The sequence below is a fragment of the Lacerta agilis genome, chromosome 3, assembly GCF_009819535.1.
Source record: "Lacerta agilis isolate rLacAgi1 chromosome 3, rLacAgi1.pri, whole genome shotgun sequence".
Classification (NCBI taxonomy): Eukaryota; Metazoa; Chordata; class Lepidosauria; order Squamata; family Lacertidae; genus Lacerta; species Lacerta agilis.
In genome coordinates, this window is record NC_046314.1 from 114272659 (window position 1) to 114299618 (window position 26960).

General features: G+C 47.2%; 1 protein-coding gene across 2 annotated transcripts; it reads left to right on the forward strand.

Annotated features, from left to right (window-relative positions):
* Positions 1-15009: 15009 nt before the first annotated feature.
* On the forward strand, positions 15010-23302 carry DNAJC27 (DnaJ heat shock protein family (Hsp40) member C27). 2 transcript variants are annotated; one of them, XM_033145183.1, is made up of 7 exons: positions 15010-15114; positions 17118-17200; positions 18194-18263; positions 19466-19630; positions 19830-19952; positions 20886-21046; positions 21205-23302. In XM_033145183.1, the coding sequence occupies exons 1-7, from the start codon at positions 15037-15039 to the stop codon at positions 21335-21337; spliced, it is 813 nt and encodes a 270-aa protein (XP_033001074.1). In that variant the 5' UTR covers positions 15010-15036; the 3' UTR covers positions 21338-23302. The 2 variants fall into 2 exon arrangements, with proteins under 2 accessions (XP_033001074.1, XP_033001075.1); XM_033145184.1 differs by having other exon boundaries at positions 15022-15105.
* Positions 23303-26960: the final 3658 nt, after the last annotated feature.

Here is a 26960-nt window from a genome sequence, read left to right on the forward strand (position 1 = left end):
CCCACCATGGGTTTTTGGACTACAACACCCATCAGCCCCAAGCAAGCACAGGTGTTTGGTGCTGGGGTTGATGGGAGTTGTAGTCCAAAACGTCAAGAGCGCACCAGGCTGCGAAAGGCAGAGTAGTCTCAGGCAGAGCCTTTCCCCCAAGCTGTGTTAAATGCCAGGCCACCACAAAAAAGGCCCTGCCGATGGACATTACTTTGGAGGGTCGCAAATACCTTTAAATAAATAAATAGGTAAACTTCACCTTTGAAGACCTGGGGACAGGCCTTAGAGGAGAATCTTGATGTTCAGACAGATTTGCATGGAAGGAAGCCGTCTTAAATAGGACCAATCCTTTTCCCAACTCAGACCATTGATCCACCTGGCCTGGTATATTGTCTCTCCAGCATCTTTTGTTGTTGTTGTTGTTTAGTCGTTTAGTCGTGTTAGGAAGTGGTGTTTTCCATTCTTGCGAGAGATATGCCTAGGCCGCTGGGGCATCTTGTGAATTTATAAATCAACAAAATGCAACCCAGTAACAGCAAAAAAAAGTTTTTGAAACTACTAATTCAATATCTTTTTTAAAAAAAACCACCTGGGGAAAAAACCTGATGTAAACACACACACACACACACTTTACAAAAGCCCAATTCAATCCCCAAGGCGTTACATATGTCAGTGTGGTGAGGTGGCTGGAGTGCTGGATCAGGACCTGGGAGACCAGGGCCTCATCCCAACTCAGCCGTGAAGCATTGAAACCTTTGGAAAGGCTTTGTCTCCTGATCTTTGTTCTCCGGCAACTGGGAGTCAGTCTTGACATTCCTGCAAGGCAAGAGATTCTCGTGAGTGAGCAAGCCACGCCTTGACTTTAAAAAGTTGGCTGGAGAGGCAGGGAGGCTTGCTGGGACACCTTCGTCATTTCGGTCCGTTTCCGAACTTTTGGCCCTGCTCCTGAACTCATGAATTGTGACACCCTGAGTCCTGTGTCGGCTGTACCTCTATAAATGTATATCTTTCATGCTTCCAAGTACAGTAAGAGCCTCTCTCTGCAGGGGTGTAGGAAGGAGTGGGGAGGGGGTGCGGCCCGCCACAGGTGTCATCCTAAAGGGGGGTGACATTCAGCGCGGGGGACCCCGCCCACGACTCCCCCAAGCCCAGCGAGTGGCAAAGCGGCAAAGCAGCTGCTGTGGCTCTCCCCCTTCCCCTGGCTCGCTGTAGGCTTGGGAGTCTGAAGGGGGGGTGACATTCCCCCCCCCCCGTGCTGAGATCGTCCTGTGTGCTGCTCCGGTTGCCAGAGCACCTAGCCCTGCCACTTACCGTATTTTTCGCTCCATAGTGCGCTCCGGACGATAGGGCACACCTTGTTTTTAGAGGAGAAAACAAGAAAAATAAATATTTTTCTGGTTTTCCTCCTCTAAAAGCCCTGTTTTTTTGCAGCTTTTTTTGCAAAGGGGGAAAAGCAAAGAGGAAAAGCCCCGTTTTTATGGGGTTCAACTCACATTTCTGCAGCTTCTAAAGGAAAGGGAGCCTTTTCTACAGTTTCCAGACAGATAATCTAATCAGCCAGTCCCATGTCGCTGGGGAAACAAACAACCTCCCTCTGCAGCACATTCAACAATGGAGGCCTGGGCAAGGGGGCGGGGCTGAAAGGGAGCCGGGACTCTTATCTCTCTCCCGATCTCTTGCTGATCAGCTGCTGAGCGGGGTCCTTTCAACACCCCCTTTTCTCTTTGTAAAATAAAAAGCATGATCCTCTTTTGGCCCCTGGGCAATTCAGCTCCAGGGACCACCATTCGCTCCATAAGACGCACAGACATTTCCCCTTACTTTTTAGGAGGAAAAAGTGCATCTTATGGAGCAAAAAATACGGTACTCTCTGCTTGGGTTGCAGCTGAGGAGAGATCACAGGCTCCACACTGCTGCAAAGTGCCCTTCATATTTTTGTTTCACCGCACGAAGAGAGGGGTGCTAGAATCAGAACCGCGCAGGATGGAACCCGACGGTTGCGCAAAACTTCCCCATCCAGGATCGCAGCCTGCATTCTGGGTAAGGATCCAGGCTAGAACTTTCACCCTTGCCCCTAAAAAATGTGCTGTAAAATCATAGGCCCCCAGCACGCCAGCCTCTTTCAGATTAACAAAAAAAAGCTCCCACCTATTATTTTGGGAAGATCAATTGCGTCCTCGTTTAAAGCTGTTTGTGTGCCTCTTGAGCGGCGGTGGGTGAGCGGGAGAGTCATGGAGAAAACCCGACAGGGAAGGCGATGCGTCACGGCCCGTCTGTCGGGGTAGTCTGCTACTATGAGACACAAAGTCCTTCGCAAGCCTTACGCAGATGAAAGGAAATATATCAGAGCTTGGTGGGGGGGGGGGAGAGAGAGAGGGAGAGAGAGCAAAGCAGCACCAGAGCTAGCAAAGCTCATACGCGGTATGAAAAGGAAACACCACCCACCCGCGAGGGAGAGCCTTTTGTTAGCTAATTGGACCTGAGTCTGGCCAGACTGAAGACTAAAGCAGGTGCAATGGCATATAGATTTCCTTCCCGCCGGCTCAGGTGGCCTCGCTGCGAGGTGTGGATATTTGGCGTCATTGTGGCAGGGAGTGGGGGGGGGGGGTGTCACAGGAAGATCTCCTGCACAGGCCCTGCGTCATGGAATGGAAGCTGTATATCCCGCAAATTGTACGCTGAACCCGGAGGTGGCTGGTGCCTGTTGAGACTGATAGGGAGGAAGGCAAGGAAGAAGAAGAAGAAGAAGAAGAAGAAGAAGAAGAAGAAGAAGAAGAAGAAGAAGAAGTTGTTGAAGTTGTTTGGATTTGATATCCCGCTTTATCACTACCCGAAGGAGCCAGTGTGGTGTAGTGGTTAAGAGTGGTGTAATCTGGGGAACCAGGTTCGCGTCTCCACTCCTCCACATGCAGCTGCTGGGTGACCTTGGGCTAGTCACACTTCTTGAAGTCTCTCAGCCCCACTCACCTCACAGAGTGTTTGTTGTGGGGGAGGAAGGAATAGGAGAATGTTAGCCGCTTTGAGACTCCTTCGGGTAGTGAAAAGCGGGATATCAAATCCAAACTCTTCTTCTTCTTCTTCTTCTTCTTCTTCTTCTTCTTCTTCTTCTTCTTCTTCTTCTTCAAAGTAGAGAGAGAGACAGAGAGGAAAGATTTTATGTTTTGTTTCTTTTATTTGTAAAGTCTGTACATAGTAACTTATGGATACTAGTTGCTTCAATAAATACTGTATATAGTTATCCAACTGAGTTGCTGAGTTCCTGCGTTGTGCTGTCCAGTTAATTACACAACAGCCAGAAGCTTCCAGAAAAGTCTGCGGTTAACTCTGCTGTGTCCAGGAATACGTTATACTCCTGACACTAAATCTTAAGATTCCAGGCATCCTTAGAAAACAGGTAAAAAAGCAGGTGGCCTATGAGAAAGGTTGTCCTCTCTCTCTCTCTCTCTCTCTCTTTCTGACCTTGTGGTCACAGGACCACAGACAACAGCCTTATACTGACTCAATAACATTGCTCCATCTAAGTCAGTATTGTCTTTTTTTAAAAAAAATTATTTGATTTTTAAAAGTATAAATTTATAACAATACAACCATACACATACACATTTGAAGATTCCTCCAAATCTCTGGACTTCCCACATTCCCCTCTGTGGGTCCGATTATTAAACCTTTTCAGCTGCATCTTTTTCAATAATCCATATTTTATATAAATCCATTATTTCCATAGTACTTGTTTCATTACAAGCGTTAACATCCTGCTAATGTTTTCATCTGCTTACAGTGGTCTCCAAGATAAATTATAAATCTCCCCCATACTTTACTTTGTTAAAGTTTTGGTCTTCTTGGTTCCTGATCTTTCCGGTCAGTTTTGCCATTTCGGCATAGTCCCAACAGTTTAATTTGCCGTTCCTCTCTGGTAGGGACTTTCTCATCTTTCCAATGAGTCCGTATTGTCTACAATGACACTGGTTGAATCTGGGTCCAGTGCAAAGCATTTCCTCTGCCACTGAGCTACATCCCTTGCCCTGAACTTAAAGTTAAGTTTCTAGTCCTCGTTGTTCTGAAGAATGGGCTGGATTACCTAAATGGCTATGCAGAATGCATCCTTAATACTGAATTTAGAAGGTATCCTGAGGGTCATCAACCGGATTACTGCTTAGTTTTGCAAATGTGCTAGCAGTTTTATTGCTGGAGGACTAGAACATAAGAATACTATATAATAATAACCTTCCTGTGGCGCAATGGAGTCCAGCTGTTAACCAGAAGGTTGCTGGTTTGAGCCCACCCAGCGACATGGGCAAAAGATTCCTGCATTACAGAGGGTTGGACTAGATGACCCTTGGGGGTCCCTTCCAGCTCTATGATTCTCTGAAATTCTCCCCCCCCCCCCCGCATCAGGCCAAATGGCCCTTTAGGCCAGCATCCTGCTCTCACAGTGGCCAACCAGATGCCCTTTATGGGAAACCCCAGATGCAGGACCCGAGCGCAAGAGCACTCTCTCCACCTGTGGCTTCCAGTTCCTGGGATTCATAAACATTGCTGTCCCCCAAATCATGTAATTGGTCGATCTAGCTCAGTATTGTCCACACAGGCCGGCAGCAGCTCTCCAGGAATTCAGGCAAGGGATATTCTTAGCCTTACCCGAAGATGTCAGGATTTGAACCTGAGACCTTCTGCATGCACAGGAGAGGCCCTTCCCCTGAGTTGTGGGAGATTTTCGGGATTTCTTTTCCTTTTGAAGCAAAGAGGCTTCTCAGTCCTTCCGCCTGGCGCTGCTGCCCGCCTCCCGATCCCCAGCTCCTCAGCTCCCTCGTTAAAGAATATTAACAGCACTGCAGTGGGACACAGCCATAAGCCATTTTTATGGGCGTTTTCTGCAGGCTTCTTTGCTTTTCCCCTTAACAGGCAATTAACCCGGTTTTAAAGAGTTGGTGTCCCTGCCAGGAAGGAATCCTGCTCAGGCTGCTCCCCATCCCCTCTAGGCCGCAGCACCTACGGTTGCGGGGAGCAGCATTCACGCATCTCAGCGCTCCATCCATCACTCGCATCGCAAGCCGAAAGACCAGCCATGCTGAACGGAGGAGGAATCAAAGGCCATAAACTCAGAACTCAACACACCAGGTTATATTTCTAGCAAAACACCAGTTGAAACACATCATTAAAAGAGCATCACTTTGGGGTAGCACGTCCTCCCCATAATTAGAGTTTAAGTAGCTCTAACTCTCGCAACCTCCACCATCCTTCATCAACCTGGTGCCCTCCAGATTGGACTACAACTCCCAACAGCCCCAGCTTCATATGGTTGTGCTTTAGCCAGGCCCCACTTGGAGTCCTGTGTCCAGTTCTGGGCACCACAATTCAAGAAGGATATTGACAAGCTGCAGTTACAAGTGGGTAGCCGTGTTGGTCTGCCATAGTGAAAACAAAATAAAATAAAAAATTCTTTCCAGTAGCACCTTAGAGACCAACTAAGTTTGTTCTTGGTATGAGCTTTTGTGTGCATGCACACTTCTTCAGATACACTGAAATAATTTAAGGGTCTGGTGACTTCCGTTTCAGTGTATCTGAAGAAGTGTGCATGCACACGAAAGCTCATACCAAGAACAAACTTAGTTGGTCTCTAAGGTGCTACTGGTAGAAACTCTTGAGAGTCCCATGGACTGCAAGAAGATCAAACCTATCCATTCTTAAAGAAATCAGCCCTGAGTGCTCACTAGAAGGACAGATCCTGAAGTTGAGGCTCCAGTACTTTGGCCACCTCATGAGAAGAGAAGACTCCCTGGAAAAGACCCTGATGTCGGGAAAGATGGAGGGCACAAGGAGAAGGGGACGACAGAGGATGAGATGGTTGGACAGTGTTCTCGAAGCTACTAACATGAGTTTGGCCAAACTGCGAGAGGCAGTAAAAGATAGGAGTGCCTGGCGTGCTCTGGTCCATGGGGTCACGAAGAGTCGGACACGACTGAACGACTGAATAACAACAACAAGGTGCTACTGGAAAGAATTGACAAGCTGGAAGGTGTGGAGAGGAGGGCAACCAAGATGATGAAAGGTCTAGAAACCAAGCCTTATGAGGGACGGTTGAAGGAGTATGTTTAACCTGCAAAAGAGGTGACTGAGAGAAGATATGAGAGTCATCTTCAAATATCTCAAGGGCTGTGTCACATGGAAGAGGGAATGAGCTTGTTTTCTCCTGCTCTGGAGGGAAGGATTCGAACCAGTAGCTTCAAGCTGCAGGAAGGGAGATTCCGACTCAACATCAGGAAAAACTTTCTGACAGTAAGAGCTGTTCAGTAGTGGAACGGACTTCCGGGAAATTGTGTTCTCTCCTTCCTTGGAGGTTTCTAGGCAGAGGTTGGGTGGGCATCTGCCAGGGATTTTGTTGTCGTTTAGTCGTTTAGTCGTGTCCGACTCTTCGTGACCCCATGGACCAGAGCACGCCAGGCACTCCTGTCTTCCACTGCCTCCTTTAGTTTGGTCAGACTCATGTTGGTAGCTTTGAGAACACTGTCCAACCATCTCATCCTCTGTCGTCCCCTTCTCCTTGTGCCCTCCATCTTTCCCGACATCAGGGTCTTTCCCAGGGAGTCTTCTCTTCTCATGAGGTGGCCAAAGTATTGGAGCCTCAACTTCAGGATCTGTCCTTCTAGTGAGCACTCAGGGCTGATTTCCTTCAGAATGGATAGGTTTGATCTTCTTGCAGTCCATGGGACACTCAAGAGTCTCCTCCAGCACCAGAATTCAAAAGCATCAATTCTCCGGCGATCAGCCTTCTTTATGGTCCAGCTCACGCTTCCATACATCACTACTGGGAAAACCATAGCTTTAACTATACAAATTATTTACCTCTAATTCCTGCATCGCAGGGGGTTGGAGTGGATGACCCCCTGGGTCCCTTCCAACTCTCTAATTCTATGATTTGAAGGTGAGAGAGCCTGGTGTGCAATCAGACAAAAGTGGCAAGTAACCGTATCCTGCCAGATAAACAACCATTAAGATTTAATTAGAAATCCAACAGGGAGAGAGGGAAGGGAGACACAGTGGCGTACAGAGGGGGGGCGCTGGGGGCGGAGCGCCCTGGGTGCCAGCCTGGGGGAGGGTGACACTCGGCGGCGCCACCCCCACCCCCCCACTCCCAAGCCACCGCCTGCCACCCCTTCCGTGCGGTGGTGGCAACTTTTAAGGCTGCAGCGCGCGAGCAGCAGCACAGGCGGAAGGGGTGCGCACTCCACTCTGGATGCTGCGCATGCGTTGTGACATCAGGGCACGCACTAGGGAGCGGCGCCCCACCCGGGGGGGGGTGCCTCCGCGTTTGCTGCTCTGGGCGGCAAAGCGGCTCCCTACGCCACTGGCGAGACAGTAAATCACACCAGCCAGCCCCTCCTTCGGGACAGAGCGCAGCAATTAACTGCTTAGGGAAACTGGAAAAGTGGGGTGAGGGGCAGAGTTGGTGGGGTTTGTGACTCCTTAAGACAAATAGATTTATTCAGGAGTAGTGATTAGGGGCTACAGGCATTTCATACATTATATTTTTGCATTTTCTATTTTACATAAAGAAATAAATTAAATACATAAACATATAATCTCTTTTGTCTTCCCTCCCCACCGCCATTGTGGATCTTAATGTAATGTTTTTCCCCTTTATTGGAAGAAAACCATAGATCAGTGGCAGAATGAAAGCTTTGCATGCAGAAGGTCCTAGGAGGAATTTCAGTTTTTAAAACCCCCTTTTTTCAAAAGGAGCAACTGAACATGAAATACCTCTTGACTGAGACCCTAGAGAGCTGCTGCCAGTCAGAGTAGGTTCCACTGGGCTGAATGGCCCACGTAGGCCATAGCTTAGTGGTACAGCCTTAGCCTCTGCCAGAGGACCACAGATCACTGAAAGAGCATCTGCACTTTCTGCAAAAAGTCCCAGATTCAACTCCCAGCATCTCCTGAGACCGCTGCCGGTCAGTGTAGACAATACTGAGCTAGGTGGACCAAGGGCCTGACCCGGTATTAGGCACCTTCCTCTGTACACCCTGTGGCTGCGTGAGGAGACCACTCACCATCACTGCCTCGCAGAAGGCGAAATAAATATCCAGGGATATTTATTTTGGCTATATCCTGGATCCTCATCCGTCTCCTGAGAAATCTGTATGTGGGACAAGAAGCTACAGTTAGAACTGGATATGGAATAACTGATTGGTTCAAAATTGGGAAAGGAGTACGACAAGGCTGTATATTGTCTCCCTGCTTATTTAACTTATATGCAGAATTCATCATGCGAAAGGCTGGGCTGGATGAATCCCAAACCGGAATTAAGATTGCCGGAAAAAATATCAACAACCTCAGATATGCTGATGATACTACCTTGATGGCAGAAAGTGAGGAGGAATTAAAGAACCTTTTAATGAGGGTGAAAGAGGAAAGCGCTAAATATGGTCTGAAGCTCAACATCAAAAAAACTAAGATCATGGCCACTGGTCCCATCACCTCCTGGCAAATAGGAGGGGAAGAAATGGAGGCAGTGAGAGATTTCACTTTCTTGGGTTCCATGATCACTGCAGATGGTGACAGCAGTCACGAAATTAGAAGACGCCTGCTTCTTGGGAGAAAAGCAATGACAAACCTAGACAGCATCTTAAAAAGCAAAGACATCACCTTGCCGACAAAGGTCCGTATAATTAAAGCTATGGTTTTCCCAGTAGTAATGTACGGAAGTGAGAGCTGGACCATCAAGAAGGCTGATCGCCGAAGAATTGATGCTTTTGAATTATGGTGCTGGAGGAGACTCTTGAGAGTCCCATGGACTGCAAGAAGATCAAACCTATCCATTCTCAAGGAAATCGGCCCTGAGTGCTCACTAGAAGGACAGATCCTAAAGTTGAGGCTCCAGTACTTTGGCCACCTCATGAGAAGAGAAGACTCCCTGGAAAAGACCCTGATGTTGGGAAAGATGGAGGGCACAAGGAGAAGGGGACGACAGAGGATGAGATGGTTGGACAGTGTTCTCGAAGCTACTAGCATGAGTTTGGCCAAACTGCGAGAGGCAGTGAAGGATAGGGGTGCCTGGCGTGCTCTGGTCCATGGGGTCACGAAGAGTCGGACACGACTGAACGACTGAACAACAACAACAATATCCTGGAAATCCGTTCCAGGCAGAAGCAGAACTTGGGCAGTTTATTCAGCAGATGTCCGTGCAGTGCAGACAGGATCAATAAACACTTCTCATTACAAGTCTCAGCACTTTGATTTAACAAGAAACCGATAACCAGATGCTCGAGCTGCTTTCTGAAGTGCACATATCTTCCTCTGCTTCGCCTTTCCCCCAGCTCCGCCCAATATACCCTACTCCTTTTCCCTCTGCACAGTGCAGGCTGAAGCCTCTCTTGCAAGAAACCACTAAGCCGGACTTTCCTTTTGCTTTCTTATTTGCCCCACCCCACCCATCTCTCCATCCCGCCCACCTCTCTCCCCCTTTTCTTCCTATTGTCTCAACAAACGAAAACTGATGTGTAAAAATGTTACATGGAAAAATATGAGAGAGACATTGCATATACCTTTGTAAAACAAGAAAATCCTTAATAAAAAATATGTAAAAAAAAGCAAACTGTTGTCTCGCTCTCTCCTGACTGTGACAGGGCCCTAGAGCAGCCTTCCCCAACCTGGTGCCCTCCACATATTTTGGAACACAACTTTGTGCTGATGGGAGTTGCCGTCCAAAACCTGTGGAGGGCACCAAGGTGGGGAAAGTTACTGCGGAAACAATACTACCGGTAGTTTGGTCCACATCTTCCAATCTGCTGTGCAACGCTGAGACGTAGAAAGAGAAGGCAGCTTGACGGCCTTTGCCACCGTCTGGACTGCTTGTAGGAAAACGAACAAGTGGGGCCTGGAGCAGTCTCCATTGGTGACCACATCTGTTGCCTCGGACTCATTGATCTTCTCTTGCCTTAGTCAATATCTAGCACTGACCCACAAGTTTGCAGACTGATGGCTGGAGACAGCCGGATGGGTTCGATGGACCTTTGGCTTGACCCAGCAGGGCCATTTTTAATGGAATTTTGCCGTTCTGTTCTTGCAGCCGAATATGACGGTTTTGAAAAGCTATTTTTATTTCACCAGACAAGAAAAGAAGATATTTAAAGGTGGTGTAACTCCTGGGGCCTCTAATTGTGAATTGATCACAGGGCTTGAATGTGTGAACTCTGCCAGCAACGGCCAAGTCGGAGGTCTCTTGTTCTGGCTTCTTGCAAGAGCAATGATGCACAAAAGGCTCTTAAGTGAAATGCAGACTATGCCACTAATTGATTTCTGGCGTAAATCTCTTTCTCTTTCTCTCCCCACCATCCCTTGCAGGGTCCTGTGTCACCTTCAGTCTTTCCTCTGACAAATCTGTTGCCAAAAGAAGTATGTTCTGTCAAATTGGCTCATCTACCCACTCTGTACTGGGGGGTCCTCTTATCTTCATTTGCAGGAGGTGTGTTCCTGCAGGTGGAAATCTATTTTCTGAACTTTTACTTTCTCTCCAATCCAATCTCCGGAACTAGCCCTGTTACAAACTTTAGTTTGCAAATGTCCCAGGTTGTGTTTTGATCTAGGAAACTCAGCTTTTGGACAATTAAAAAACAAACAAACCCCAAAATGCTGTGGGAGCACAGATAATGAAGTTGGCTCCTTGCAAACCATGGTTTGAAAATTGGGAGCTAACCATGGGTGCATGTCATCCCTCTCCAGACTGAAGTTTCTCCATCCGAAGCCTTAGCAATGTCACATTCTATGTGTACTGGCACACAAGCCATAGTTAACACACAACAGGTTTCCAAATCTCTGATTTGAAAGAGAAGACCTGGATTAATGTGAGGTTGTTTCCTGAATTTATTAGGCACTTAACAGTTAACCACATACGAGTTCCTTCAGAATAGCGCTGTTGACGTTGAAAGCCTCCTCCAAGTAAGCTTATTGAGCGTTCATCCTGATTTGCTTGCACAAAGCTTGCATAGAGTTGAGTCTATGCCTGGTGTTTATTGACCATTCGTCTGTGCGTGACGGAGAAATTAGATATTAATGACCTCTCACAGGTGATCTATAAAAGAGTTGGTTGGATCCTTAGATCCAAAGGACGGGGCTAAACTCATTCTCTAGTCAGTGGCGTATTGGGGGTTGCTGGAGCCCAGGGCGAGTGAGCCGCTGACACCACCAGAATGCCCTCCCCAGCGGAGCCAAGCAGGGCCATGCTGCGCCAGGGCGGGGATCCCCACTGAAGCTGGTGCTTGAATGGGGGCACCTGATTGTGCCCCCTCAGAATTTTGCACCTGGGGCCACAGTCCCCCCTCGCTGCTGCTTCACGCTACACCACTATCTCTAGCGAAAGAGAGAGCCCCCCAGTAGAGTTTTAAGGTCACAAAAGCAAGCAGCAGTATAGCGTGGGGATTTGGGCTGTTAGAACTTTTAAATGCAGGTATCCCCCCCACCCCAGTTATGCACAATCTAAATAATTAAATTCTATTCAAACCCAGAAGTGGCAGAAGAGAGCTGGAGAGTCCTCGCGGCTTACATTTGAATTCTTTGAGGCCTCTTGGGTGGATGGCATCTGGACCCAGCAATCTGTCAAGTTTTTATTTCATCTCTCAATCCTAGAACTTGACAGTGCCGGATTTACATATAAGCTAAACAAGCTATAGCTTAGGGCCCCACTCTCTTGGGGGCCCCCCAAAAATTAAAGGGAACAAAAAACCTGGATGTACTTTGATAAAATACATATTTTGTTATGTGCAAATGGCTTTAGATACCTATTAGGTCAATAAATTACCATATAGCATATATGCAACACATAAAACAGTGACAATTTGTTGTTGACAAAGGACAGCTGGACATATAAAGGGCCCCATTACCTTCAGTAGCTTAGAGCCTCATCAAACCTAAATCCGGCCCTGGAACATGACCTCGTATCAACGCTATTTGCCTCACTCTGTTTTCCCATAGACCCCAGGGTGGGTTGCAGCAATAAAGCACACAACAACCAATAGTCCAAAATTAAAATAAATTGGACAATAGCCTCATTAGAGGTGCAGTTCAGTGCAGTTGTGGATTAAAGATGCAATATACTCATGAGTATTCACATTGACTCTGGCCGGTTTTAATGGCTCCATCTGGGCAGTGTTAGAGAACAACTATCAAGATGATTTGCAAACTTCCTTATGTCTTCAGCGCCCACCTGAAATGGCATCTGGTTTCTGGATGTGCACTATTTTAGCACACACACCCCACCCCCACATGCCTTTGCTCTGGTCAGTCCCTGCTCTAATCAACCTCCTCATTTCAGAAGACCCTGTTTTTCATCAAACGTCCTGTTTGGCCCTAAATCCAGGTGGACGTTACACAAAGCATCCGGTATAACGGCCCTGCTGTGTCTCAGTGCAGCGTGAAAACGTCAAGGCATCCAGTCCACCCTTCACATTACAACGGGAAAAGGGGGCACTTAAATATTCCCAAGCATACCTTGTAGACATGCAAGAATTAAAGAAAGGCTCATTGCCCTGATTTAATTTAAAACATCAGTGCATTCTTGAGATGTACAAGGCTTTTCTGACATCTATCAACCGCCGTTTGTAACCATTATAAATATAACTGGGATGGGATGAGCGGGGTTTGGGGAGAGACAACAAAGGACATCTGTAAGGCTTTTTTTTAATGAATAGAAGAAAAGAACTCCAAAATTCACTGCTTGTTCATTCATTGCATTATATTTCTTGCCATTGAACTAGGCAGATCTAAAAGGCTGGGATTGAAATGGAGACTTTGTGGAGTACCTCTCTCCCCCCCGCTTTTGTTTTCAGTTTGTAACCATGCTGTTATGTAAACTGCATTTTGCATTAATTAGATGTTGTTATTGCTGCTAACCATTTCTTGGTTCCTATCAAGTGCTTCACAGCTTCAAATCTGACTGGCTTCCAAGTTATCGTATTTAGGATTAGTGAATAAAGACTTTGGGTGGTGTTTCACTTTTACTCAAGGACGATCCATAGAAAATAATGAACAGGACTAAGTTAGGTCGATTAATTTGAGTGGGTCTACTCTTGAGTCAAAGTGAGTTGAATTCCACCTTGCATTCTGATTTTACAGTAGCCATATTGGAACAAAGACCGCAATATGAAACTGCTGAATTGCACATCTATCGAGGGCTTCAGTGCTATCACTTCTGAACAATCAGGACCAGGTTTCTTTTTCCAGCCAGGACTCACCGAAACTCGGTCCTGGCACCTCTCAGGAAAGTGCCATTGCCATTGTAAGAGAACAAGGGAGGCGTTCATGGCAAAAAAAATAGCACTGATCAGGACTGACGGTATTGCTTTTTTATTGCACTACATGTTTAATTGGCTTACCAATGCCAAGGTGTCTGTGGTATCCATCATAAGTGTGTCTGTGTGAATAGCTTTTGTCTGTGTATTTCTACATTTAATCTCCTTCTGACCTCCCTGTTTACAAACCTCCCCACTCCCTGCTGCCCCTACCATGTGCATATATACCTCAGGAGAACACTTCAAGCATCTGATGAGCTGGATTGTAATATAGTAAGCTAATGCAAGGTTGTATTCTTAAGTAAGTATGCCTGTTATCAGATCCTCCAAGTATCCTTTTACTTTCCAGGGACAGTCCTGGATTTACAGAAGCTTTCCCGGTTTCCGGTTTCATCTTGGAATGTCTCGCTTTTCCTTAGGATGTCCCTATTTTAATCGGAGATTAAAATAGGATGTCCCTATTTCGCTTTTCCTTAGGATGTCCCTATTTTAATCGGAGAAATGTTGGTGGGTATAATAATAATAATAATAATAATTTATTTGTACCCCGCCCATCTGGCTGAGTTTCCCCAGCCACTCAACCCCCGAGACAAGGGGTTAAGTAACTATACAACCTTCAGAAGACATCTGAGGGCAGTCCTTTATAGGGAAGTTTTTTAATGTCAGATGGGTGAGGTATTATTATTATTATTATTATTAATAATAAAACAATTATTATGGAATAGGATGCCCCTATTTTCATCAGAGAAATGTTGGACAGTATGTGATATTGTAGGCCAGGGTTGCCAACTTTTGAAGGTGTCCCTTTGGGTGTTCGTCTACCAGTACTTAAAAACCTGCTGATGCATTTATTATTTATTATTTGCAAAATAGCAAAAGGAAACGATCTCAACCACCAACATTAAGAAAAAAAGTTTTTATTTAGTGAACAGCATTAAATGACCAATAAAATTATATTCATAAAACACTTTCATTATACATTATACTCCTGAAGGAGCATCTCCACCACTGTCATCCAGCCTAGACACTGAGGTCCAGCTCTGAGGGCCTTCTGTCAGAAGCGAGATTACAGGGAATCAGGCAGAGGGCCTTCTTGGTGGTGGCACCCACTGCCTTCAGATGTCAAGGAGATAAAGAACTGCACAACTTTTAGAAGACATCTTAAGGCAGCCCTGTATAGGAAAGTTTGTAATGTTTTATTTGTGCTGGAAGCTGCCTAGAACATATATATATATATATTGTTACATATATAGGTGCCTCTTCAACCAGGCATTTTAAATGTGATTGTGTGGGAAGGAAGGAGTTATCAGTTTGTTTCCGTTTTTATTATGTATTTTCTCATTTTGTATTTTTCCGTCAACTGGCCTGTGATCTTCAGACTGTCTACATCGATAGGACTGTAATAAATCAACCAATAATAAGGAAAGAAAAGGGACAAAGCTTCCAAACGTAACCCAGGGCAGCCCTGAGCGCGCCCGCCTTCTCTTTTGGAGAGGCGGGAAGCCACATTGGTTCATTCTCGCGAGAGTTCCCAGCTCTCGCGTTGCGCGTCGGCTTCTCGGCCCGCTCTCGCAAAGATCGGGAAATCTCGCGAAGCGTCGCCCGGGTCCTACCGGTAAGCAGCCGCGTCGCCGCTGTCGTCAAGCGGGCCATGGGGAGCGGGGCGACGGAGGAGGCGGGCGCGCGGGCCGGGGTTCGGGGCGGCGGCGGCGGCGAGGGGTTCCCCTGAGCCTCAGCGAATCCAGCCCTCGTCTTTCAAGACATGGAGGCCAAGCGGAAAGAGCCGCGGAAGGCGCTGAGGATCAAAGTGATCTCCATGGGCAACGCGGAGGTGGGCAAGGTAAGAGGTAGGAGGGGGCGGGGCGGGGAGGGAGGCGCCTTATTGGCTCGCGGGACGGGGAGTGACAAGGCGCGCAACCAGTCAGTCGCCCCCCCGACCGTTTTGGCAGTTATGGCAGTTGGGCGTTAGCTTGGAGTGGGGCGGCGGGCGCTCATTCTTTGGCCAAGCGCAAAGGCTTCTGGGAGGGCAGGAGCAATCCTTATCTGCTGAGTTATATTTGCATATATGTACTACCTGCAGGGATCCCCACACTTGGCCTGCCAGATGTTTTGGGACTACAACTCCCATCATCCCTAGCTAACAAGACCAGTGGTCAGGGATGATGGAAATTGTAGTCCCAAAACATCTGGAGGGGATGCCTGGCATAGTGTGTGTGTGTGTGTAAAGGTAAAGGTAAAGGGACCCCTGACCATCAGGTCCAGTCGTGTCCGACTCTGGGGTTGCGGCGCTCATCTCGCTCTATATATGCAAATATAACTCAAATACACACACACACACACACACAGATATATATATATATATATATACCGCTATATGTAACGGTAAAGGGACCCCTGACCATTATGTCCAGTGGCGGACGACTGGGGTTGCGGCGCTCATCTCGCTTTATTGGCCGAGGGAGCCGGCGTTCAGATTCCAGGTCATGTGGCAAGCATGACTGAGCTGCTTCTGGCGAACCAGAGCAGCGCACAGAAACGCCATTTACCCTCCCACCGGAGCGGTACCTATTTGTCTACTTGCATGTTGACATGCTTTCGAACTGCTAGGTATAGCTGTCAACCTTTCCCTTTTTTTGCGGGAAATTCCCTTACTATAGCATTGGGAAACAGCACGGAGGGTTGACAGCTATGTATATAGCAGTGGGGAACAGCAGGGAGGGTTGGCAGCTATGCTGCTAGGTTGGCAGGAGCAGGGACCAAGCAACGGGAGCTCAACCCATCACGGGGATTTGAACGCCAACCTTCTGATCGGCAATCCCTAGGCTCTGTGGTTTAACCCACAGTGTCACCTGAGTCCCCCATATTATACACACACATATATGTATGTTTTTTTGCTGACTTTCCTCCGAGCGACTCAATTAAGGCAGCATAACGTGGTTCTGATTACCGCCCACACTCACAACAACCCTGCGAGGTAGGTTAGGTGAGAAGGGCGTGTGGAGGACCTGTTTCCCTCTTTGCTTTTTGTGCCGGACCCTCACCGTTTTATCCAACCAGGACACACATATCGTTATCTTTTATCATTTCATTTGAAAATAATTAAAGGGCCACCCAATCCTCTCTTAGTTGGTTTTGGTTGAGTGCCACTGGGGGAGGGGAATCCATTGGATTCCATCCACAAACAGTAGAAGCATAATAGGTCACCCATTTTCCCTCTACAAACACTGACATTTGACGAGTTTGGGAAGTTTTGCTTCCATTGTTGTTGATAATGATAATTTCAGGGGCAGACACCTGTTTCTTGTTGTTTTTTTTTGCCTATTAAGTTAATATAGAGTGATTGCAGCATGTTTAAACAATAATAACATGGGAAATTATCCTCCCAGTTTTTTGGAAGATGTAAATTGTAGGTGTTTTAAAATAGAAAACATACAGTATATTCTAAACCATTCGTATCATGACTTAATAAATCAAGATATACACTGACTTTTTGCCTGCTCAGCCTCTTTGCTCTTCCCTTTTGCTGCAATTCATAATTAGGAAGCTTATAATTAACCACAGTTTACCGGTTCAGGTGAAATGGGAAACTATGGTTAATTAGAAGCTTCCTGGTTTAATCAAACTGGAGTGTGGTTGTTTCAACTGCCCTTTTGCTTTTTAAGTTGAAAACAAAATTCAAAATAGCTTATATTGAATCAAATTTGCCAGTCATGCACATACATGTACAGATATGTGCTTTAAAAAGACATGCTTTGCACTTAAACTTGGCAAAATACGGAATACAGTGGGTTGAATAGACAGTTCAGCCAATTGGGTAACAATCTCCATTCTTTTGCATTTTAGAGCTGCATTATAAAGCGATACTGTGAGAAGAGGTTTGTGCCTAAGTACCTTGCAACAATTGGCATCGATTATGGTGTCACCAAGTGAGTACCCTGCTTTCACAACATACAACACTTGACGTGTGTGTGTGTGTGTGTAACAGAAAGACTGGAAGTCATGCTCTGATTTTTCACTTACTGCCATCATTCATCATTTTGTTGCTATGATATTAATGGAAATTGCTACTGGGAAACTACAGGTGTATGTGGGCATTTCATTGTGTGTTATATTTCGCATACAAGTTGGGTACATCCCAGTGGAGCAGATTTTACATCTCTGATCAATCCCTTAAAAAGGTAAAGGTACCCCTGACTGTTAGGTTCAGTCGCGGACGACTCTGGGGTTATGCGCTCATCTTGCTCTATAGGCCAAGGGAGCCGGCGTTTGTCCGCAGACAGCTTCTGGGTCATGTGGCCAGCATGACTAAGCCGCTTCTGGCGAACCAGAGCAGCGCACGGAAACACCATTTTACCTTCCCGCCGGAGCGGTACCTATTTATCTACTTGCACTTTGACGTGCTTTTGAACTGCTAGGTTTGCAGGAGCCGGGACCAATCAATGGGAGCTCACCCTGTCATAGGGATTCAATCCGCCGACCTTCTGATCAGCAAGCCTTAGGCTCTGTGGTTTAGACCACAGCGCCACCTGCCTCCCTTGATCAATCCCCTATTAGCTAGTAAAATCCTCATTGAAAGGAGAGTACAAGCGGCAAGCATTTTGCACAGGGATTCCATTCCTGCTTCCTGCACATGTTGGCGGAGTGGACATAACTGCACCCTGCCCCATTATGTTCTGCCCCCATTCTGCCCTCTTCTTGGTCCTAAAGGACCCGTGCGTTTATCCAGTTACAATTTTTCTTTGCAGATTATCTTTTTACTGAGCCCTAAGTGATCACATCAAAATTCATCTGTGCTCAACTGTGGTGTTGCGATGCTTGCCTAATACCCGTGTCGTAGAAAAGTTGAACTTGGTCTGAGAAAGAAGGGTCTCTGGAGTATGTGCACTTGTGTCTTATGGCTGTGTTCCTCTTTCTTTCAGAGTGCAGGTTCGGGATCGGGAAATCAAAGTGAATATTTTTGACATGGCTGGACACCCCTTCTTCTATGAGGTAAGCAAGGTGGCAGCTTTTTGGCCATTAGTTTAGGACAAGGGTCGGCAAAGTTTTTGTGGCTTGGGCCGGTTCACTGTCCCGCAGATGCCGTGGTGGGCTGGAGTGTGTGTGCGCGCACTCGCACAAATGCTATTTCCAGCATTCCTTCTGGTGCAGAGGAGGTACGTGCAGCTTCCCATTGGCTGCAGGAGCTTCCTGCAGCCAATGGGAAGCTGGCCAGTGTCGCAGAAGGCAGTCCACGCTCTGCTCCGGTTTAGCGCCGGCTTAGCATGGTGCACGGGAGCTGACTGAGCGGGCGGCGGGGGTCCATGGGCCGGTTAAACGACCCCCATGGGCCTTAGGTTGCCGACCATAAATCCATAGACTTCTGGTCTTGGCAAGCTAAATTGCTCCATGGTGAAAAATGTGACCCACTTCATACCCATAGCTGTCAACCTTCCCTTTTTTTGCAGGAAATTCACCTATCAGTACTATAGTCTATAGTACTGACAGGAGAATTTCCCACAAAAAAAGGGAAGGTTGACAGCTGTGTTCATACCGTCTCATGAGCCTGGAGGGCTTTGACTAATTTGCATTTAACATATATAGATTGGCTGGGCATTTTGGCTTATGGTCATTGTAACACTAGGATATCTATTTTAAATCTTAGAAAATATATAAGAATCATATGAGAGCTGAAAAGTAACAAATTTGTGCATAGCCATAATGGCCTATCCTGATGCAAGCCAATCTGCTAAGATTGCTGGGTCAGTCCAGCAGCAGCACTTTTCTGCCTGCACAGATGGTGTCAGATCAGTTGAAAAGAAGAGAAGAAGAAGAGTTTGGATTTGATATCCTGCTCTATCACTACCCTAAGGAGTCTCAAAGCGGCTAATAATCTCTTTTTCCCTTCCTCCTCCACAACAAACACTCTGTGAGGTGAGTGAGGCAGAGAGACTTCAAAGAAATGTGACTAGCCCAAGGCCACCCAGCAGCTGCATGTGGAGGAGCGGGGAATTGAACCCAGTTCCCCAGATTATGAGTCCACCGCTCTTAACCACTACACCACACAACACCACAGTGGCACACATGTAAAGGGAAACTGAACCAGAGATCCCAAGCCATTCTGTTGATAATATATGGTTCTTGTGGTCACTTCTCTTTCCTGTAGCACCCTCTTGGTCCAAAATACCCAGTTGTTTGTTTCTGTGCTCTGTTAGGTACGCAATGAGTTTTACAAGGACACGCAGGGCGTAATCCTGGTGTATGATGTTGGGCTGAAGGAGTCATTTGATGCCCTCGACTCATGGCTCGCTGAGATGAAGCAGGAACTTGGACCACATGGAAACATGGAGAATATTGTCTTTGTAGTTTGTGCCAACAAGGTAACCATTCCCAAGGTGTAGAAAATCTTGCTTGTAATCCTGGGCTCTTGCAGAGACTGCCCCCACTCACAAATCAGTGTAGTTTGAAGACTTTACCAGTGTGCATTACTGGATTTAAAGAAGGTTAGGTAATGTCATGGAGGCTAGGTCAGTAGCTGTGAGCCAGGATCATGCTTCCTTCCACCCACTTGTGTTTCAGGTTGATTGTACCAAGCACCGTTCTGTGGACGAAAGTGAGGGGCGGCTGTGGGCAGAGAGCAGAGGCTTCCTTTATTTTGAGACTTCTGCTCAGACTGGAGAAGGAATCAACGAGATGTTCCAGGTAAAGCCAACTATGTCAAACGTAGAAGCCCTCATCCAGTCCTTTTCCTTGGCTCCCAATGGTCTGTGCTCTGTAAGGTTTCCAATAAATGCAACAAATGAAATAAATATCATTTTGTAAAAGAATTATATCAAGAGAGTTACCCTTGAAGGTGAAGTTGTATGCCCCTAACAATTTGTTTGGCTTATTCCTGCATTGCAGGGGGTTAGGCTAAATGACCCTCAGGGTCCCTTCTTTGAGTCTGATCACAATGCACCTGCTGAGCACATCATCACTTTTTAATTTTTAGAGCAGCTTCTGCAATTTTCCTTCTCTGGGGATTCACACCCGACACACCAACTTTCCTTCTCTCAAATATATTTTCCCTGTCCCATGTTAAAATGCAGGGAATGACTTAATTGCTTGAATTCCATTTTGTTGTTTTTAATGGCTTTCAAATGAGCAGCCCTTCGCTTTTAAATAAATAAAACAATAGGAGCCAGTAGTACAAGAGACTGGCCCTGCTGACTGTGGGAGGCCTTGTGGATTTGGGGTCAAGAGAGACAAGGAACAGTGGCCTGGCAGATTATAGGTGAAGACAACCCCTTTTGACTGTGGGGTGGCTAAGTGGCCATTGATGTGAGGGAACTGAAAACAAAGAATGGTCTGAAGGTCACTGAAACTCCCAGAGAGCAATGCAGTGGCTGTTCTGACACCTTCAGATAAAAAAGGAACTGGCTGAGGAAGGAGCAGCAGTGGAGATGAGAGGGTGGTGGATGGTAGGTTTAAGAGTCTTGATCTTCCCCACAAAATCTTTAGATGTTCACCCTTTCTCAGGTTTCTTAATATGAGGTAGCAGAAGGACCTGAGGTTTGGTCCCATTAATGAAATAGGGATTGTCGAGCTACGGGCACATACAAAACTTTGCTACCTGTTCCTTCTGTGTGCTTGTAGACTTTCTACTCTGCCATCGTTGATTTGTGCGACAATGGGGGAAAGCGGCCCATGGCCAGCATGAGCGTCAGTTTCACCAAGGAGCAAGCGGACACCATCCGAAGAATCCGCAGCAGCAAGGACAGCTGGGACATGCTGGGTGTCAAGCCAGGGGCCACCAGGTAATGGAGGCAATCCCTGCTGGTGTAGAAGCCAGAAAGGGAGAATTTGGCAGACAGAGAATGGGAAGGGGCCCTTGGTGCGAAGCTATAACTTTGGGAGCTTATTATTCTTGTGCTTGTGGTGGCCGCTCTTAATGAATGCCTGTCTTGCCCTCCAGGGATGAGGTGAACAAGGCCTATCGGAAGCTGGCGGTGCTGCTCCACCCGGATAAGTGCATGGCTCCTGGCAGCGAGGACGCCTTCAAAGCTGTGGTCAATGCACGGACTGCCTTGCTTAAAAACATCAAGTGAGGAAGGGAGGAAGCAGCTTCTCCCAAGGACAACTGATCCCTTTCGAGAGGGCTGCCCTTCTCCAGTCCAAATGAGAGACCTCAAGCGTTGCCTTTGAGCAAGGATGGTAGGAGCAAGAACCAGAGGGAACCACTGTAGGCTGTTCCCCCCCCATGCTGTGCACCTCAACCGTCCAGAACTGTTTCCTGCACTGTTGCAACCAGCTTGTCCGTCTGTGCAGGTCGCCCATCTGTGGTGGATTGCCAAATCCATCTGAAAGCCTCCATAGCTGTACTTTCCACTGCAGGGAAGTTGTCCTTTGATTGAGTTGACTCTAAAAAATATTTATTCTTTGTTTACAGAGCTGCTCCTCTAGCCTCTCTGTACTTTGTTATCCCAAACTTGGTGCTTTTAAGTCCAGCCTTGTCTCCTCTTCACCCTATGTCTGGCAACGTGTCCTATTCCTTTTGAATTGTCCTCAGTGGGTGGGCTATGGTTCTCTGCCCTCCCTTTCCCATGGTCAGAGCTGTGTAAGGTGGTCACCTCGCATAGCATATAGCGACTCAGACCAGAGCACGGGGAGGAGTGGCTTAGGAGGTGGGCTGACCCAGGTGCTTTAAGGCAGAGAAGGAAACTCTGCTGAAGTGGGATTCAAGGGACACTTGAGTTGTGGGAGGCAGGATTCAGAATTTCACTGGTTGCTTCTCAATCTCATGACTCAAGGCTGAAATAGCAAGAAACTTGCTTCGTCAAGTGTTCCCTGAGATTTTATCCTTGAGTGCTATAAGGCAATAAATAGGATAAATAGTAGGCAGTGCTTTCTCAAGTCAGAGCCTGAGGCCTGCAGATTCACAAAGGAGTTATTTTCACTCCTTCTCTTGCCTGTGACAGCCTTTTGTCGAAAGTGAAATCTCTGCCATGGAATCTCTCCGAAACAGTTTTCATTTCACTTTTAATTGTATGCCGCCTTTCTGTATTGCCACACGCAAGGTGGTTTGCAAGCTGACGAAACAACAAAATATACAACAAATATCCCATTATTCATCTAAGTAACACAGGATTCAGTGCCTGGGGTGGGACTTGGCCGTGCAGAGCAGTTTGTGATTACTCTGGTGAAGATTTCGGATTATATCGCTGCGAAAGAGAAACCTGCACCATGAGCAGGAAAATGGGGTTGAGTAGATGAGTTCCTAAATGGTTGTCTTTCTCGAGTTCAGAGGGAGAGAGTTACACTCCCAGGAAACCATTTTTAGCCCTTCACTAGGCTAAAATGTAAGAATCGGCATTCTCAATATCACTTTTTAAAAAACTCTAGTGATCTGGTTAGTGAATATATGTGGAATTATGCCAGTTGATTGGCTACATGATTTTTAATTGTAACCTATTGGGGAAAACTTAACTCTATATCTTTTCTTGTCATTTTGCCAATGGGCTACTAGTAAGGCTACCTCCTCTCTCCCTGACTCCTCTCCCCACCCTGACCCATCCATGCTATTTAGAACACCTCAAAAACATAACTGGAAATGGAGGAGGATAGAGGGTGGAGATAGGATCCTCCCCTTTTGCTCATTTGCCTTCCTCCAGTCTCCTATGACAATTGGTTTGTCTGGCAGGGAAGATTAACTGGAAAATGTGCTTGCGAGGGACGGGAGATAGCAGGATTCCCTCTGAGGCTCTGCAGTTGCCATCTTTTGCACCCCTTTGCCTGACTACTCATAAAGTGACATTTGCACCTACAGGTGTCACGAGGCCACTTTTCAGAAAATTGTCCAGGGAGCACCAAAATGTTCCAACTGGGAAAGACTGAGATAGATTCTCTCTGCAGCCCTGCTTCCTGGAGTGTCTCAACCACGGGAAAAGGAATCTCTCTTGTGGGTCAGAGATGGAGATGGGCGAGAACTGCAGGACTGTACCGCTTGACATTTCTTGCCTGCCTTCAGTGCAAACTGTTTAGCTTTTGATCAGATAATGCTGGGAGAGATTTGCCCCCCCAGCCAAAAATGATGCCCTCCCCTACAATGTTTGTATAGATATATATTGGTTCACATGTGCACTTTAAGCCTTGGGCAATGGTTTTAAGCTTGCAGACTTGTATGAACCCCACAGTAGTTTCTTTCCCTCCAATTGCCTGTGAAGCTCAGTCATAACCACCATTGTGATATAAATCCCCTGTGAACTTAAGGTTTTGCTGTATATCCTTGCGATTGCACTTTCCTGCCTTTGTTTTCTGCCCATGGTGTTGCGTGACTGAGATCTGCCTTCATTCCCCCTGCCATTCTGTTCTGTTGAGCTTTTGACCTTGTGAGCCGCCATCTCCAGGGGGCAGGCTTTTCTACATGTGGCTCCCTCAGCAGTTGGTGCGGTCCCCAGCAAAGATTGCTGTGCAAACCAGGGCAGGCTTGGCACCACGGGAAGCTGCCTTGAACTGAGTCAGACCGTTGGCCCAGCCAGCTCAGTGTTGGCCACACTCAGTGAGCAGCTGCTCTCCAGGGTTTCAGACAAGGGGCGTTCCCTTCACTACCTAGAAATGCCACGGAAGTGAACCTGCGATCCTTCTGTATGCCAAGCAAGTGTTCTGCAATGAGCTATGTCCCTTCCCCTCATCAGTCTGCTGTAAGTTAAGTGAAGGGCTGCCCCACAGAAAAAGGTACCTTTGCATTTTAGGAGACTGTAGATCTATACTGGCTACTCTTTTATTTCTACCGGTACTTCAGGTCTGGCTATTGGGGGCATCCCAGCAGGCATGAAACTAAACCAGGGTGGAGGTGGGGGAAATCCAACGTAATCTTTCCTAATGTGAATTATGTTTTTCTTTTTTCTCCTTTCTAATGTAGATTTTTTTTTTTTACCCCTTTGGTTTCATTCTTGCATCATCACCCTCCCCCCTTCTTTTTGGGTGCAGAGCCTTTACGTTTTCATTTCACAAGGCTATTGAAGCTGCAAGCAGATGTCCCTTCACAAGGGAGGTCTTGGATCTGTAACGAAACTGTTCTGCTAAGATGGCAAAATGCCATCCCATCAGAACCAGAGTGCAACGTGAAGAGATCAGAGCACCCAATATTGCCACTGTGATTTATCCGGGTCAGATCCTGCCCCCGAGAATGGGCAGCAGCTTCCTGTACTTTTGATGTGATCCTGGCATGCTAAGCGGGGCATATGGGAGGTACCCTGTTTGCTAGTGTAGGCATTATTTTTGAGGTGCTTGTGTAGTTCAACTTTGCATGATCTCTGTTGAATCCTCACACGCGCAGCCTCTTTGGATGAGCAAGGGAAATGGAATAAACCTCGGACATGAAGCAAATGTGTGCTCCCTGCTTGCATCTGCCCAAGAACCTTCAACGATCATAACCTTGTGACCGATTTCTCTATAAAATTCCCTCCCGGTGCAGGCTTTTCTTCTGAAAGTGGAAAAAGGTAAATGCAGGGTGATTTAAACTCCAAGCCATGAAGGCAGAGATCTCTTTCAAAGCATTTTCTGTTTTTCAGAAACGGTTCCTACTCTCCACCCACCCCATTCTCAGCCTGCCTTGTGTGATAAATGGATTTGAATGCACTGTATTTATTCGGTATTTACTTACACTCAACCTCTCTCGCCATACATCTGATGGTGTGGATGAGCTTACTGTGAGCTGACTGAAGATGTTGGAACGCCAGACACCTGCATGTTCTTGCATAGAAAACGTTTCTTCTTTTGAAGTTCCTGTATTATTTTTTTACAAAATTAAATTGGATTTAAAACACACTTGATGATTTTGTTGTCGAACATGTGCATTACTGCCTTTTTGAGACCCTCGTATACTTTTCTAGAACGATGGAAGGGGTACAAAAGCAGCTTGATTGGGGTTTGGTGAAGTGCTGTTGAGCCAGTCCAGTTCAGTAAATTGGTCTGGTTGGATTTAGAGATACATTTGCAGATTCAACCCCTACCTCAGCTCTAATTCATGAGTGGCTTGGTTGCTGGGCACCAGCGGCAGAGGAAGCCTCGTCGCTGCCTTGGGCGGTGGGGTGGAGGCACCCCCCAGGCGGTGGGGCGTCACGGCGTGTCAGGTGCACTGCGCATGCCTGTAATTTCTGGGCATGCGCAGTGCATCCGGTCAGTGCTGTTGTGAGCTGGCAAGCAAGCGGCGGGTTGGGCAGCCCCACGACCTGCCGCTCGCTTGCCGGCTTGCTGCAGGAGCAGCAGCGCTGGCCTGGGTGCATCCGGCCGGCGCTGCTGCAAGCCGGCGAGCGAGTGGCAGGTCGGGCAGCCCCATCTGTAAAGAAGCATGGACAGGGTGCCGGGTGGCAGGGGAAGGGCTGGGGAGTGTCACCCCCCCTCTCCTGGAACCAGGGGTGCAGCACCCCTATGCCCCACCCTTCCCACGCCGCTGCTGGGCACGACAGTCCCAGAGCTTTATTCCCACTCTGGACCCTTGCCCCTCTGCTGATAAAAACTAGCAGGAAGGAGACAGCCGGCTGGACCAGGGAGGTGATTAATGCCTCCTTGCGAGAGGGGTTGGTCCCTGACTGCTTGAAAGAGGCATTGGTAAGACCACTCTTCAAGCAACCCACCTGGATTCAGAAAACGTAACTACCAGCCAGTTGACAAATCTCCCCTTCTTGGATAAGGTTCTTGAGTGAGTGGTCACAGACACCCTTGCAGGAAACTGATTTTCTAAATCCATTTTGATCAGGGTTTAGGCCTGGTTTGGCACAAAAACTGTCTGTCAACCTGTATGATGGCCTCAGCCAGGAGAGAGATGGGTCCAGCTGCACCCCTATCTGGACATGTATAGCTGGACATGTTTTCTATGATTTGGTAACCCATGGTAGATTACTGCAACGTGTTATACGTAGGGCTGCCTCTGAAGATGGTCCAGATGCTTCAGTCGGTGCAGAATTTGGTGGCTATGTTGCTCACTGGGGCAAGACCGTTGGAGGATATGATATTGATTCCAGCCCGACCACACTGGCTGGCAGTTAGTTTCTGGGCCCAATTCAAAGGGCTGCTTTTGACCTATAAGGCCTAATGTGGCTCTCGACTGCAATACCTCAAGGACACAGCTTGGATCCTGCGATTACCCTCTGATCCCCTTCATGTGCCTCTTCCCTTGCTAGTGCAACGCTTTCCCCATAGAGGCTTGCCTGGCTCCTTCCTTACACATCTTTATGCACCAGGCAAAAACTTTGCTCTTTAACTCGGCCTTTGGCTGATTAACATCCTGTGGCCTTTTAAATGTGTTTGTGGGAGGGGGTGATGGGCTTGTTTTTGTTGTATTTTGTGTTCATTGTTACTGCTTTGTATTTTTATGTGATTGGGGAACATGTTTTTGCAATGTTCTTGCACCCCTTTATTTCCCATTCTGTAGCTCGGTCTTCGAGCATCGGCCTTGCACGCACAAGGTTCAATCTCTGGTATCTCCTGGTAGGACTGGGAAAGAGTTCTGCCAGAAACACACCAAACTGTTGCCACAAGTCAGAGTGGACAATACTGACCAAGATGGACCAGAACAAGGCAACTTTGTGTGCTCTGTGTAACACAGACACCTGGTAACCAGCACAGCCAGTGACGTAACAGGACCCATGTCCCTCTTGCCTTGCTGGTCGCCTTCTCTTTGTGCTGGAACACCTAAGTCAGGGGTGGGCAACCTAAGGCCCGTGGGCC